General features: G+C 39.3%; 1 protein-coding gene across 3 annotated transcripts in view; it reads left to right on the plus strand.

Moving 5' to 3' along the window:
• PDHX (pyruvate dehydrogenase complex component X) overlaps positions 1 to 16369 on the plus strand; it is a 72737-nt gene that overhangs the window by 459 nt on the left and 55909 nt on the right. For all 3 annotated transcript variants that reach the window (XM_047877716.1, XM_047877715.1, XM_047877717.1), the window contains exon 2: positions 16246 to 16326. In XM_047877716.1, the coding sequence (XP_047733672.1) occupies positions 16246 to 16326 (81 nt within the window). The remainder of the gene's footprint in view (positions 1 to 16245; positions 16327 to 16369) is intronic.

A 16369-nucleotide genomic window follows, 5' to 3' on the forward strand; every position in this document is an offset into this window, starting at 1 on the left:
GACCTTGCCTTGGAATTTGGGTTATTTGTGACGCGCGGAGAGAGGTCCTAAACGCCTTTCTTTCAAGCCACTTCCCAGTCTCAGGTTCCCCTAAAGCTGTCAGGGTGTCGAAGCTTGCTGAGATTCAAAAGCCACTGGTAGCCATTCTTATTCATTCCCTTGGCCCCTCTCTATTGGGAGATCTTTTCTTCCAGGCCTCTCGGGTTGCCCCGCGCGACGACAAGCAAGAGACGTAATTTGTAAATACCTATGACATCACAGACATAGGTCGAGAAGAATGTTTTAAGCAAAACATGCGCGTGAAAGAGTGGAATATTAGGAGGGGAATCATACCAAGAAGTTATTAGAGAAAGTAGGCATTAAGTAATGGCATTAACAGAATACACCTCTTGGTGTAGTGGTTTTTTTTAACTGTGTATAGAATTCCCTGTTTTCCCTTTCTCCATTTTGTGAAATATTGAACTTTTCCTGTAGCTCCCAGATATTCTGTGTGGGATGGAGCTCAAGTTTTGATATTTTATGGTGGTGTTTGCTGGGCTACACTCTAAGACTCACTACCTTAGAAAATCATGGCATAGTAAAAGCTCAGTGTTGCAAATAATTTGGGAAGGTATCCTTTTGTTTTCTTTCAAATTTTTATTTAAATTCTAGTTAGTTAATATAAAGTGTAATACTGGTTTCAGGCATAGAATTTCGTGATTTATCACTTATATGTAATACCCAGTGCTCCTCATAACAAGTGCCCTCCTTGATGCCCATCACCTGTTTTGCTCATCCCCCACCCTCCTCCCTCCATCAACCCTCAGTTTGTTCTGTATAGTTAAGAGTCTTTTATGATATGCTTCCCTCTCTCCCTTTTTTTTCTTCCCATGTGTTCATCTGTTTTGATTCTTAACTTCCACATGAATGAAATCTTACGGTATTTGTCTTTCTCTGACTTATTTCGCTTAACATAATACTCTCTCGCTCTATCCATGTTGTTGCAAATGGCAAGATTTCATTCTTTTTGAGGACCGAGTAATATTTCAGTGTGTGTGTGTGTGTGTGTGTGTGTGTGTGTGTGTGTGTGTGTATCCATTCATCAGTTGATGGACATTTGGGCTCTTTCCATAATTTGGCTATTGCTGATAATGCTGTGATAAACATAAGGGTGCATATGCCCCTCCAGATCTGTATTTTTGTATCCTTTTGGTAAATACTTAGTAGTGCAGTTGCTGGATTGTGGGGTAGTTCTATTTTTAACTTTTTGAGGAAACTCCATACTGTTTCTTAACCTTGTTTGGAAAACATTCTTTTTGTTGTTGTTTTTTAATGTTTATTTATTTATTTTTGAGAGAGAGAGATAAAGGGCAAGGTCAGGTCAAGAGAGAGGGAGACAGAATCCCAAGCAGGCTGTGTGCTGTCAGCACAGAGGCTGATGCAGGGCTTCAACTCACAAACTGTGAGATCATGACTTGAGCTGAAACCAAGAATTGGACGTTTAACCGACTGAGCCAACCAGGCGCCCCGGAAAACAGATTCTTTTTTTTTTTTTCTCAACGTTTATTTATTTTTGGGACAGAGAGAGACAGAGCATGAATGGGGGAGGGGCAGAGAGAGAGGGAGACACAGAATCGGAAACAGGTTCCAGGCTCTGAGCCATCAGCCCAGAGCCCAACGCGGGGCTCGAACTCACCGACCGCAAGATCGTGACCTGGCTGAAGTCGGACGCTTAACCGACTGCGCCACCCAGACGCCCCGAAAACAGATTCTTTAGAGAATCTTTGAATGCTTTAGACTCTCTCTACAGAAAAAGGAACATAGGTGGTTACAGACAGAAAGGTGCATGCAGTTTCAGGGGTTTTCTTTAGAACCAGTTTAAGGACTTCTGCCTCTGGAAACTCACTTAGGCAGTCCTTATCTGATGCATCATGACATTTTTTTTTAAATTTTTTTTTAACATTTATTTATTTTTGAGACAGAGAGAGAGAGAGAGCATGAACAGGGGAGGGTCAGAGAAAGAGGGAGACACAGAATCTGAAACAGGCTCCGGGCTCTGAGCTGTCAGCACAGAGCCTGACGCGGGGCTCGAACCCACGGACCGCGAGATCATGCATGACCTGAGCCGAAGTCGGATGCTTGACCGACCGAGCCACCCAGGCGCCCCAGATGCATCATGACATTTTACCTACTCCCCTGCACACCATGAACAACTTGGCTTACTTGGCCTGAACATCATCTGTAAGAGGGAGATCACTATATCTCATGGAAGCTAAGTTTCCCAGCTCCTCCTTCCTTCATGTATAAGGACTCTGGTGATTATATTGGGCCACCAGGATTCTTTCCCCATCTCAACATGAGCTGTTTAACAACCTTAATTCCTTCTTCAAGCTTAATGCTCCCTTGCCATGTAACATAATGTATTCTCAGGTTCTGGATGTTAGGATGTGGGACATCTTGGAGGAGTGGGGGGTGGGAGGCAGGGTTGTTATTCTGCCTACCTCAGTAGCTGACAGTGTTGTTGGGTAGCTTTAAGTTATTTGGAAATCTTGGGTTCTTTTTATTTTCTAATATACGGAGCTAAAATTTGTCTCGTAACTTTCCACACACAGGTTTTTGTTTGTCGTGGTAAATACAGGTGGTGGTCCTTGAACTATTTATTTTACAAAGCATGAATTACATGGTGTTGGCTTGTTTTTCTCTGAGCTTGTTAGAAATTGTAATTTCATAAAACTAAACAGCTATTTGGTAACCTATAGACTATAGGAATTAAGTACACTTACTGAATAATTTCTCTTTTCATACATCTAATCCAGGATCTTAAACTCTGTCCATGGGAGTCATACTTGGAGTATTGGTTTCCTTAAATGGTGTTTGTTGGCAGCATTTTTTTTTTTTAATTTTTTTTTTCAACGTTTATTTATTTTTGGGACAGAGAGACAGAGCATGAACGGGGGAGGGACAGAGAGAAAGGGAGACACAGAATCGGAAACAGGCTCCAGGCTCTGAGCCATCAGCCCAGAGCCCGACGCGAGGCTCGAACTCACGGACCGCAAGATTGTGACCTGGCTGAAGTCGGACGCTTAACCGACTGCGCCACCCAGGCGCCCCTTTTTTTTTTTTTTTTTAATTTTTTTTTTCAACGTGTTGGCAGCATTTTTATGAGCAATGACATGTGTCCCATGCTTAGTGCCATCTATGAATTAGGAAGTGGACCCTCATTAGCCACCATACCACATCTGCCAGCATCGTGATCTTGCACTTCCAGCCTCCAGAACTGTGAGAAATAAATGTTGTTTATAAGCCATCCGCCTCAGGTATTTCATGACAGCTGTCCAAATGGACTAACACACTGGGCAATGGGGTCACTAACTCGGAGCACATGTTCACAAGAAAGGGTACACGATTGAACAAAATTGGGTCTCTTCCAGCAAGAAAGGAGTCGGGGAAGTGGGTTTGAGAAGAACAAGTAGCACTGAGAGCTTACTATGTACCATGCACCCTTGTCAGCACTTTACATGACTTAATTCACTTAATACTCTCAGTGGCTGATGCTGTGCTCTGGTGATAGAACTCCAATTTCAACCCGGCTCTGCCTGACACCAGAACCTGTTTCCTTAACCACAGTCTACCTCAGTGTCAGGTGGTGGCCTGGCCGTAGCCATCAACAGAACGATGTCAGCATGCTGAAGCTGTGTTCACCATGTTTATATTCTGTGTGAACACCTCCACTTTTTTTTTTTTAAGTGAAGTGAGAGCTATTTTAGTAATATCTACATTGTGAAATAGTATTTCAGTGATAGTCATGATGTCATTTTTTTAGAACAGTTTAACAGTTACAATTCTAGACTGACTGTATAAAGGGTGGCAGAACCCTTTAAGAGTTAGAGTATATGTTAATGTCCTCCTATCTGCAAGTTTCTAATTGATATACAGTTGCCCCTCGAACAACATGGAGGTTAGAAGCATTGACCCCTCCCACCAGCGCAGTGGACAATCCATGTATAATTTTGATTGCCCCAAAACTTAAGTACTAATAGCCTGCTGTTGACCAGAAGCCTTACCAATAACATAAACAGTCAATGAACGCATATTTTGTGTGTTATACGTATCATCAACCGTATTCTTATATACATAACTTTTACTTAAATGTTTTGGTACTTCTAGGCTATGTGGTTTGTGAGTTCTTTCAAATTGTTGCAGATCTCCAAAAATTTTCCCAATATATTTATTTTTTAAAAATCTGCATGTAAGTGGACCTGTAAATTTCAAACTCATGTTGTTCAAGGGTCAACTGTCCTCCTGAGTGTGCCTAATTGTTAATGTCTTGACCTTCATTTGCCTTTTACAGCCAATGTGTAAATCCCCAAACTTATGCATGTGTCCATTTTTTTGCTAGACTCTTAAGTAATGATTTCTTTTTGTCCTGTTCCAAGATTGCAAAATAAATGGATTTAGGTAGAATTTTAATTTTATAATTTAATAGCAAGAAGACCAGTATTGCAAGCTGAAACCTCTTCTGTCGTGTTCAGTTTCTCCCACTCAGAGGAAGTATTTCCATAGCCATCGAGTACCTCCAATTCTGGCCAGCTTCCTTACAGATGCACCATTGGATACTAAGTATATGAAAGAATTAGCAGATTCTGTAAACAAAATGGAGGGAATAGTGATTTTATTTTATTTTATTTTATTTTATTTTATTTATTTTATTTATTTTATTTTATTTATTTTATACTCGGTAAGCAGTACATTTACTATAGCTAGTGATCTTCTCAATACTTTGCTGCGATCAACGGCTTTCTTGTATTACATGAAAAATTTTAGGTAAGAATTAAGGTTGGCACATTTCAGGAGAACTTCCTTGGGATTGTACTAGTGCTAGGTTTTAGGGGAGACACAAGTCTGTTTGAAAACTGATAAAAATTATACCACTTCTTCAGAAAAATGTGTACGTGCAAAATTTTCTATGTAGTTTCAGGAAACTTGTGGATCTCCCTGTAATTTATCTATAAACACCAGTTAGTCTCCAGCCTATTTCCATAAAATGTCTGTCATTTCCTACAGAAAATAGTGCTATTTTGCAAGGATATTTACCATATCTGAGAACAAGAAGTGAATGTTTTTGTATAAGGGTTCCCATTATAAGTAAATGGCTAGCGAATACATTTATATAAAGCCAGTTATTTGGAAATCTTGGTTCGAACTATTTCTTCAAATAGAGTGACCTCTTCTGTGGGTAAAATTTTTCTAATTACTTAAATGCTATTCTCCTAAATCTTCTGTAGGGTCCTGCAGGGAATAGATGGCACCGTAAAAATGGGTAATTTGAGGAGAGTTTACTAGGTGACTACTTTTTGTGAATTCCGGGCGTAGAGGTGGTGCTGTGCTGCGGGGCTATTTAGAGCAAGGTGCTGAGTGGCATCGTGAAGAGGCATGGGAAGGGGGCAGTTGCTAGAGCTGGAAAGGAGGGAGCCTGCGGGGAGGATCCTGTGATGGAGGTGTGTCCTTCAGTTGAAGGATCTAACCAGCTCAGGTGGCTACACGGGGAGGGAGCTGGGGAAGTAAATACCTTGACCCCCCCCCCCCCCCCCCCGTCTCTGCTCTCCCTTCATCTCCTGCTTCTACTGCCCTGTGGCTGAACCCCGGTGGGTTCAAGGCACAAGGAAGCGTGTTGCTGAGGCACACACAGTGGTCTGGGGAAAGTCGAGGGGTAGATTTAGAAGGGCAGATGGGAGATCTCTCCCATCCCCTCCTGCCTCACACCCTTCAGTCATCTCACTTTGTACTTTAGGTGAGCACTGAAATACCAAGTACTGTATTGTTTATAAATATGGTGGCTCTCATGCTAAGAGAGGGGAAAAGAGCAAGTATAAGTTCTCTGGATTGTGTCCTGGGGCCAGTGCCTTGCACAAGAGTAAGCACAGGGTCTGTGTAACTGACCTGATGTTTAATGGGATTTTTCTGTGTACGTTTGAACAACTGGATAGGAATAGAGTCTATATAGCTTTTAAGGCTCTTTGGGCGCTTTATACAGGTAGAAAGATTTTGTTTTTGGAGCTGTGGCATCTAATTTTGATTTTTGTTGTTTCACTTGTATCACAATTAGAGTCATCCCTGACTCCTTTCGTATGGCACATCTAGTCTATCAGAAATTTCTCTTGGCTCTACCTTTGAGATGTAATCTGACCACTCCTCACCAACTAGCATGGCCTAGATTATTGCGAGTGTCCCAGTAGGTATCCCTACCATTACCCTTGGCCCAGTACAGACTGTTCTCCATGCAGCTTTCACAGTGCTTTTAAATTATAAATTAGATCATGCCAGTTCTCTGCTGCAAACCCTCCAAGGCTTCTTATTAAACTCAGTCTGAGATCTGAAGTTCTGACTGTGGTTTACAAGGCCCCCTATGGTAGGAACCCTCTGCTCCCTGACTTCAGCGGACCGCATACTTCCTCACTTTCTCACTCCACTCCCGTGCGCTGGCTTTCTCTGTGTGTTTGGAACATAGCAACAAGCATACTCTCTGCTCATTCTTTGTGCTTGCTGTTTCCTCTGTTTAGAAGGCTCTTCCATCAGATACTTGCATGGCTTCTTCCATTCAGCTCTGCTCATTTTATCAAAGGAGGCCTCTGATCAACTGATAAAATAGTTCTTCCACTGTCACTGTATTCCCTTACCTGCCTTTCTTTTCTTATTTCTTATCACCACCAGACACGTCATGTTTATTTTCTGTCTCCCCTCTTTAGAATGAAAACTCCATAAAAGCAGGAATTTTTGTCTGTTTTCACTTTTGATATCTCCAGCCCCTAGAAGAACACCTAATACTTGGTAGGCTCTGAATAAATATTTGTTGAATAAACAAGTGAATGAACAAACAGGTGTCCTTGTCTTTCTCCTTTCTTCACTCCACTCCTCTGCCATGAAATGATCTTCCAGAATTGCCTCCCATTTCTCTCTACCACTGTTAGAATGAAGGCCAGACATTTGAAGATCTAATGGAAGGTCCTAGGTGCCTTTTCAGTCTCTCAGGCCAAGCAGTCTCAGTGAGTAAAGGAGAACAGGTAACACATTCATGGGTAGCTTTTTTGGTACTTGAAGCCCCTCTATTTTAATTTTTCTGCAAGGTTTATAGTGGCGACCCTGTCAAAGCAACTGTGCAGTGTTATTTTTTTCTGTAAATTGCAGATTTGTGAAGGTCAGCTGTTTATGTGGAACTGCAAACAAGTTCAGTTTTTAGTTGTGGTATTTCTCTTGCTCAAAAATTCTTTCATAGTTTTCCATTGCAGTTTAAATAACGTCAAACCCATTAAGGAGGTATTCAAGTTAAGCTATAATAGTGCTGTAACATACGTTTTTGACTTACATGCCCACTTTTTATGTTCATTCTATTTCACTCTCCAGGCACTCTGAACTGTAATTCCCACCTCCTTCTATGGATGTGATGCTCTCCTCACCTGGAATGTCTGCTCATTTTCTCACTTTTTTTTTTTTTTACCTAGCACAAAGTTTTTAAATTAAAAAAAAATATATATTGTAGTAAAATATACATAAAATTCACCATTTTAATTATTTTTATGTGTTCAGTTCCATGGCATTAAATACGTCCACATCGTTGTGCAACCATCGCCACGGTCTTTATCTCTAGAACTTTTTTCATCTTCCCAAACTGAAACCCTGTGTCCCCTAAACAAAATCTCCCCTTTCCTTTCTCTCCCCTTCTTTGTATCACTATGAATGTGCCTGTTCAGAGTATCTCATGCAACTGGAATCCTACATCGTTTGTCTTTTTGTATTTAGCTAATAGCATAGTGGCTTCAGGTTTCATCTGTCCTGTTGCCTGTATTCCAATTTCATTCTTAAGGTTGATCATATTTCATTGTAGTTCTATAGCACATTTTGTTTATCCATTCATCTGTCGATGTACATTTGGGTTGTTTTCACCTTTTGGCTGCTGTGAATATTGCTCCTGTGAATATGGGTGTACAATATCTGTTCCAGCCCCTGCTGTCAGTTCTTTTGGGTGTATACCCAAACATAGGAGGCCTGGAGAAAATGGTAATACTTCTGTTTAATTTTTTGAGGAATCCTATGGGTTTCCATAACAGCTGCGCTATTTTACTTTCTCCCCCAGTGCACAAGGATTCTAATTTCTCCACATCTTGCTAACACTTGTTTTCTGGGGGTTTTATTTGTTAGGATGGGGTTTTTGTTTGTTTGTTTGTTTGTTTGTTTGTTTTTTTGGTTTTGTTTTTGATTTTTTTTGATAATAGCCATAGCAGATTTTTTTTTCCTTTCTTGATCAGCCCAAGTCTCAGCTTTCATTGCTCTTTAGTACTCTTACAGCATTTTTATCTACTACCCTCTAGTACTTGTGTATATATCTTGACTTCCCATTTAAACTGTAATCCTTTGGAGGTCAAGATTCTGGTCTTATATTGGTCTAGGACTAGCATAATGGGAGCTCAGGAGGCATTTACTGAGAGCCTGATTTGCTCCTTAGCTTTGGTAGTGAATGTTACGACAGCACCACTGAAGATCAAACATTTGCTGATGATTTTTTAAAAATGGTCATTTATTTATTTTGAGAGAGAGAGAGAGAGAGAGCACAAGCTGGGGAGAGGGGCAGAGAAAAGGAGAGAGACAATCCCAAGCAAGCTCTGCACTGTCAGCACAGAGCTGGACACGGGGGTCAAACCCACAAACCATGAGATCATGACCTGAGCAGAGATCAAGAGCTTACCCGACTGAGCCACCCAGGTGCCCCCACATTTACTATTGATTTTAATGAGAATTTGGTTTTCAGACGTACACTACAGTTAAAATAGAGATCAAGAGCTAGTGTATTGTAGCTGTGAGAATGCGGCCAGGTTAGGTGAAGGAGAGAGTAGAAAGGAAACCTTCGTGTTTAGGGTTGAGATGTGAAAGGAACAGTGAATCTATTTTTCCATTACTTGAGGAAGGAATTGTAATGCACGATATGGTAATACATATAGCCAACTCCGGATGTGTGCGAGTTCACCCTCTTAACCGTTTCTGTGCTACCTGTCAGTAATAATTAGCCAACGTTTTTGAGACTGACTGGCTGTTTGCCAGCCCCACCCCCACCCATGAAGACTTTGCACGTGTTAACCTTATTTAGTCCTTACAAACTGTTCTACAGAAGAGGCAACTGAGGCACAGAAGGAGTAGGTGACTTGTAAGTGGTGGATCTATACTAAACCTAGGCGGTTTGGTTCCAGCGCCTGTGCTCTAAATCACTATGGTATGCTGCTGCCGCTTGTTAGGATTTTTATAAAATTAACTAAACATGTTTATTAAATAATAAAATATTTACTTTAACACAGTAATACATGCATATAGTTTAAACAGTCAAATAGTACTGAAAGGTTATAACAATGCAGCAGATCTCCCCTTCTCTCCCTGCTTTCCCAGTCTTCTTTCTTATAAGCAACAGGTTTTGTCTCTTTGTTCCAGCGTTTGTTTGTCTCCCTATTTCTGTCTTACATATTATCTGTGGGTGAGTGCTGGTCAGTGCCATCCCCTAGGTTTTCCCTCTCTTGTTCCTCCAGTGTAGTTACTTTGCAATTCTTGGTTAAATCCACATTCAGTGTTTACACTGAATACATCTTGAGATTGTCCTGTATTGTCCCAAATTATCATTGTTACCTTTCTTACTGTTGGCTTTTCCTGTATTGTTGCCTTAAAATGTTTTCTTTAGTTTTCTCTGATAACTATTGCTGATTCATCCCGCAGTATCTAATAGCTTCTCAGCACAGCTTGCCGTATTGTCAGTCACATCAGATAATCTGCTAATTTCTTTATACACTTCCTGTCTACCCCCACATGTGTAAGTTGATCCTTCATTCTAAAGGTCTTCTCTTTTGCCTTCTCCAGAGAAACAGTCTCCAGTGTCCCAGTCTTCTGTTGAATGAGGATGGGTTGTTACCCAGCACTGGACTGCAGGAGGGGATCCAGTTAGCATTCAGATAGCATTCCCCAGTTCCAAAGGTCCTCGTACAGCTGGTTCCTGGGCGTTTGGGCAATTCTGTTGCATGAACGGGTGATCATCTCAGCTTTCCCCACTGCTGGCTTAGGATTCAGCTTACTGGAATCTCTTTGGACAATAATTACTCATCTCTTTACTTTTCTGCCTCCAAATTTGTGTGCTGTTACTCCTCCTTTTTGCCCTGTCCTTGTGGGGTGTATCTAAAAATAACCAAACAAAAGTACTTTTTTTGTTTGTTTGTTTTGTTTTCTCAGTGTTAGATAAGTTTTGGGCACAGAGTGAAATTGGATAAACTTACTAGAGAAAACTATTAAAATGTAGATTATAAGAAACAAAAGAAATAAAAAGCACGTATATACCATCACCAGCCAGAGAACCACTGGTGCCATTTTGGAGCACATCCTTCAGTCCGTGTGTGTACAAGCGAAGCAGGTGGGAAATGGATGATGCCGCATATACTGTTGGTGGGCCATCTTTTACCACGGCAGGACCTGTAAATGCCATTTTCACAAATTATTACGCATACATTTTCTGTTGTCCATTGACATTTTCAATTTATTCTTACACTGGTACTACACCTAAATCACTGTTTGAGTAAAGAAGACTTCTACGACAAGTACTCATTTTTAAGAAAATTTGCTTTAGTTACTTCATTCTGTGTTATCTCATCCAGCCTGCAGGTGGCACAATTGTTTTATTTTTAACAGAAATTCTAAAGGTTAATTATATGTAATGAGCTCTTGCTTTGGAAAGAGAGGCGCTTAAATGAGCAACATCTCTTCCTATTAGAGAAGAAGCAAATTAGTGTTAAGAACAGGGAGGTGCACTAAGAAAGTATTGAATTATTTATTTCTTCATTTGGTCTATCTTCACAATTTTTTGTGTATTTGCATAATAGTCCCTTAAATGGACCAGAGCCTGATGCTCAAGCAATATTCATATGTAAACTGCTGAATTTCCTTAATTTCTTTCATCAGAGTGTAGGGCTTAGATCTGCTTCATATTAACCACAGAGCAATCTGTTCTGCTTTTATATTTTAAGAGTTTGCATATATTATTATTATTTTTTTAATCTGGAGATCTTTTAGAGTTGATGTATATATCATCAATTTAAAGCTTTGATGTAATTACTGAAGTATGAATGTTTTGTTCTTAGGATAAAAGAAGTTCTTTAGGGAACCAGAAGTAGAAGTAGATTAGTGTACCTTATTTGAAGTTGAAGACAATTATTCTGCAGAAAGATTGAAAGACCAGATTTGAAGAAATATAGGAATTAGAGAAACTGCTGTAAAATTCAGTGATTGATAGATTGCTGTGTGCCTGATAACGACATGGAAGGCAGCAATATACTAAACAAAAAAGGTTGATTGTGTCATTCTATTAAAGAAAACAAAAGATTAGAATAGTTCTAGTGAGGGGTGCCTGGGTGGCTCAGTCGGTTAAGCGTCTGACTTCGGCTCAGGTCATGATCTCATGGTTCATGGGTTCGAGCCCTGCGTCGGGCTCTGTGCTGACGGCTCAGAGCCTAGAGCCTGCTTTAGATTCTGTCTCCCCCTCTCTCAGCCCCTCCCATGCTCACTCTCTGTCTCTCAATAATAAATAAACATTAAAAAAAAATAGTTCTAGTGATTTTTGAGGCTCCACTTTTTAAAACCATTATGTTTTAAATATAAACTGGAAATGTACATTGCCACGGTCCTCTTTTTTTAATTACAGAAGGACTTCACAAGCCATTAGCTATAATTTGTTAGTTTGATACAAAGAAATAAAATGCTAACACTAAAATGACTACCAGAGAGTTAAACTCTAACTAAAATTTGTGTGTATTTTTGAGTATTAATTGAAATAACTGGTAGGACCAGTGGAGAATAAAACACGTTTCCTTTATTCTTATTCATAGTTGTGCCCAGTTATTAGGAAATGTAATTGGTTCTCATTTCGAGGCCTCCTCAGTTCGACAGGAAAAAGGTAGAACAGACTGCTTACTGGAATGGAAAGAAAAACTATATTTAATTTCTAATGAAAGTAAAAATATTAGGTATAGGCCAAAATTCCAAGAAGTCTAGAAAAGCCCATACTATCTGAATAGAATTGATGACAGCCATAAAGGGCAGGTATTAATTATGTGCAGCCTGTCAGTCAAAGATGATATGATTGCATACTTGCTTCATCACTGGAAAAAATACATATGGAAAAGGTATGTATAATGTTCCAGTCGAAAGAGGATACACTAGAATGAAATACGTACCATTATTAGTAAATTAATGTTTATGTTTTGACGTAATTTTATGGCATGAGAATCTGAGGGTAGATTGGCTAGATTAATCAGAAAATACATTGCACATCTTACTTTCTTTAGTAAGCTGGTGTAATCAATCAAGAGATAGTACCAAATATGAGACATGTCCAAAATGTCTTTCTTTGTCTTTTATCACCTTCACTTCAGAGCAAAGGTAGTGATCTATTATAGAATTGTTATATTTTATTGTCATTATTCAGAGAAGCAATTTCAATTCATCCTTGAAGGGTGGCTGTATGAGGAATGATTATGTTCTTTTTATTTTTAAAATATGAAAATTTTTGAGTTCTTGATGTGGTAATTTGGAAAATAATAATAAATACAAAAGTTTCGTAATATAGTCCTTAACGTCAGGAATAATGGAAACGTGAAGGTCTCGTAGGTGAGAGATTATGATAGGAGTTAGAATCATAAAATAAATATGAATTGTAACATGGTAACTAGAACGAAGGTATAAAAATATTGAAGTGAGATTTTGTTTTGGAAGACTTGATTTAGGGTTTGTCATAAATTAGAATCTGGACGTAGAATCACTGAAGTCCATTTATATTGCTGCTCTGAAGTGGAATCTATTTGCTATAAATTTAATATATATGTGATTATGAATAATTCTGTCTCATAACACCAGCCTTCTTCTTGATGGAAGCAATGTATTAGGACTTTTTTTAAAGCTGTGTTTTTCAAGAAGAGGCTGACCTCTTATCGTCATGCTATTAGAAGGTAATTTTTTTTTTTTCAAACCCCCTTTGTCACTATGAACTTAAAAAAATTAAATGCTGAGGCTTGGACTTGCTTAACTTTGTGAAGACAAATGTTTTTGTTTTCTAAATCAAGCCATGAAAAATATGCAAAAGGCATACACAACATAATGTAGGGAATTAGAAAGCTCATTTTATTGTTTCCAAATGTGGTTAGTTTGTCGAGCGTTGAGCACTTTTTAAGAATTCTTCCAATTAAGCATAGGCTTGTTAAGGGTTCGGGTGTGGAGGTGCATCACTAATGTTCAGTTTGCCTGTGTGTGTTGTGCTTTCCCTAAATGCACTTCCCCGAATTCTAATTTACTTCAGAATTTAGTACTCTGATGTTTATAGACAACAGTGCACCGGGGTTGTACATAGTAGTTTGCGTTCTTTTCTACCCATTCAGTATCTTAATGTGCCTTTTTTAGTCCATGAGGACTTATTTCACTACAGAAAAAAATGCAAAGATTTTTGTAAGCTGTGTTACATTCATGGTTTGCATTTCAACTAAACCTAGCTTGGAAGTTAAATGAAACCGTTTTTCAGTGAAAGTTCTCAAAAGACATAATGCACAGGAGTTGATGGCTTGTGTTCGTTCACCAGTCTCTTCTGAGATAACTGTGTGTTAACAATAAATCAGGTGTTAATAAGAAATAAGTTACTTAATAATAAGTCAATTATTAATAAATAATAAATGAGGATTTATCAGGAGTTAGGAAAGTCATTGTGGCTATTTTTACTCCGTTATTTTCAAGATACAATGCACTTAATGATTACTTGTTTTCTGCTACATTCAGAATATTCATTGTCGGTAGGAAAAGTGGTTTCTCAATGCCCGAATTCTTTAAGCCTAAGGTAGGGAAAGGGCTTATTGGGATATTTGACTGAAGATACGAAAAATGTTCACATGGACTTGCAGTGTCTGATTTGCTGTGTTTGAATTTCTGGGTGAAGAGACAGTGATTAATTAATGATCTATATTTGTGAGGATCATCAATTAATGATGAGAGGTAGTACCGTGTAGTAGAGGATAGCCTTGAGGTTTAGGCAGGAAGAATTCGAATCCCTTAATCAATGGCTTGTAGTTTTCTCATTGATGAAATGGGCATATTGACTTAGAGTTTGGTTTGGACTCCACCATTGTTGGGGTATAAGGAGTGATAATTCTACTTTTCTGTCCTTAGAGTTTGGTGCCCATTGAGAGAGAGGCAAAAAAGTCAGATGGGGATCAAAGTAACAGTTTTAATGCTGGCGGTTTTGTTGTAATGGAGAATGTGACTTAGATCTGTGGCCCTCTACAGTTAGGCTTCTCAATATCACCCCATATTTTTTCTTAAATTTTTTTGATGTTTTATTTACTTTTGAGACAGAGAGAGACAGAGCGTGAGCAGGGGAGGGGCAGAGAGAGAGGGAGACACAGAATCCGAAGCAGGCTCCAGGCTCCGAGCTGTCAGCACAGAGCCCGACGCCGAAGTCGGAAGCTTAACCTACTGAGCCACCCAGTCGCCCCAGTATCACCCCATATTTAGACTTTGGGCTTTCGTTTGAGGAGAGTTCAAACACACAAACACACATACCTGAATTGCTTCCTCACACCCAGTGGACCCTGATGGCAGAAACAGAGGTAGGCCTGCTCTCTGTCTTTGAAAGGCATGTGCATTTATGCCTAGCACAGGAAGTGCTGAAAGAAAAATGCAAGTTCCCTAAGGAAGGCAATTCTTAGATAAAATGAGGAAGAAGCTGAGGCAGGTATGTGGGCTTGGTGGAGAGAGGACAGAAACTTCCCTCCAAATGGTTCAGAGATGGAACTCCTTTACCATGAGGCTATAGGAGCTTTCCCCTTGAATTCACAGTAAATTATTAGTTTCCCAAAGGATATATTAAACTTCCTTTAACATTAGTGTTCAGTTCCCTTGCTTTTAACCCTAAAACATCAATGGGGGGGGGGGTGAAAAAAGAAGAAGCCTTTTTCTGTGCTCTTCCTGATTTGAAATATTACATGTGCTATATAGTGTTTTGCTTTTTTGGGTCAGAGAGTTGAACAATCTGAGGATAGAATAGGTTCTGTGGAAGGTTTCAGGGAATGTAATTTCTTACCATGGCTACTGCTGATAGCTGGAATATGCTGTTAACTGTTTTATTAGTATAAACTTTATGTGAACTTAATGTGCTGACTGTGTGCTCTTTGAATGTAGTCCTGGACACTGGACAACTATTGGGAAAGCACATCTGGACAAATGTAGAGACTGTGAAACGGTGTCCCTTGTAGACTGTGAAGCTGTGCTTCACTGAATGGTGTACCTTTTGGGGTCCCTAGTTAAGTTGTGGTGGGGAGCACAATCTGAGGTCGATTTAACCATGGAGGTTCGCTTGCCTGGTCATCTTTGACAAGGCAAATCTTGACTTTAGTGCTTACCAGTAAGAACCTTTGATTCTTGAATAGTGTGATAGGAGAGGGAACTAAAAAAGACAGTTTCTTAAAGTCTAATCTTGATTACTTTGTTGTAGGTTATGAGAACCCTAGTTTTTTTTCTTTTTTTCTTTTTTTTGTTATTTATCTTTTCCTTTGATCATTTGACTTGTAAATATACATACATATATACGTACATGTGTATGTATATACATATATATATATGTTGCGGTAACAAACATGAAGGAGAAGGAGATGGAACATAAATCAACTTTTTTTTTGTTTTAATCTTGTAAGCATCTGGTTTGAAAATACACAGAGAGGACTGGGGAACTATGAAAAACGAGTTGAAATATTCTGTAAGAGTGTTATTTAAAAAAATACATAAGAATTTTATGTTTCCATGCCATTTACTGGACCCTGAATTTGACCACTTGGGAGTCTTAAGTTTTGGAATACTTTTCTTCTCAAATTGAATTTGATTTTAGAGTATTTGGCCTTTTTATTGATGCCTCGTGAGGGTGCATTCTTTTTTTGTGACTAATCTTTCTTTTTTTTTTTTTTTTAATTTTTCAAAATGTTTATTTATTTTTGAGAGAGGGAGAGGCAGAGCATGAGTGGGGGAGGAGCAGAGAGAGAGAGAGGGAGACACAGAATCTGAAATAGGCTCCAGGCTCTGAGCTGCCAGCACAGAGCCTGACGCAGGGCTTGAACTCGGGAACAGCGAGATCATGATCTGAGCCGAAGTCAAACGCTTAACTTACTGAGCCACCCAGGCACCCCATCTAATATTTCTGTTTTTAAATTCCAGTTGATCCCATTAAGATACTGATGCCATCGCTGTCTCCTACAATGGAAGAAGGAAATATTGTGAAATGGCTAAAAAAGGAAGGTAAGCAAGTACTCTACTAATGCCTTGTGTTATTTCATCATTT

This window comes from Prionailurus viverrinus, chromosome D1, assembly GCF_022837055.1.
Source record: "Prionailurus viverrinus isolate Anna chromosome D1, UM_Priviv_1.0, whole genome shotgun sequence".
NCBI classification, from domain to species: Eukaryota; Metazoa; Chordata; class Mammalia; order Carnivora; family Felidae; genus Prionailurus; species Prionailurus viverrinus.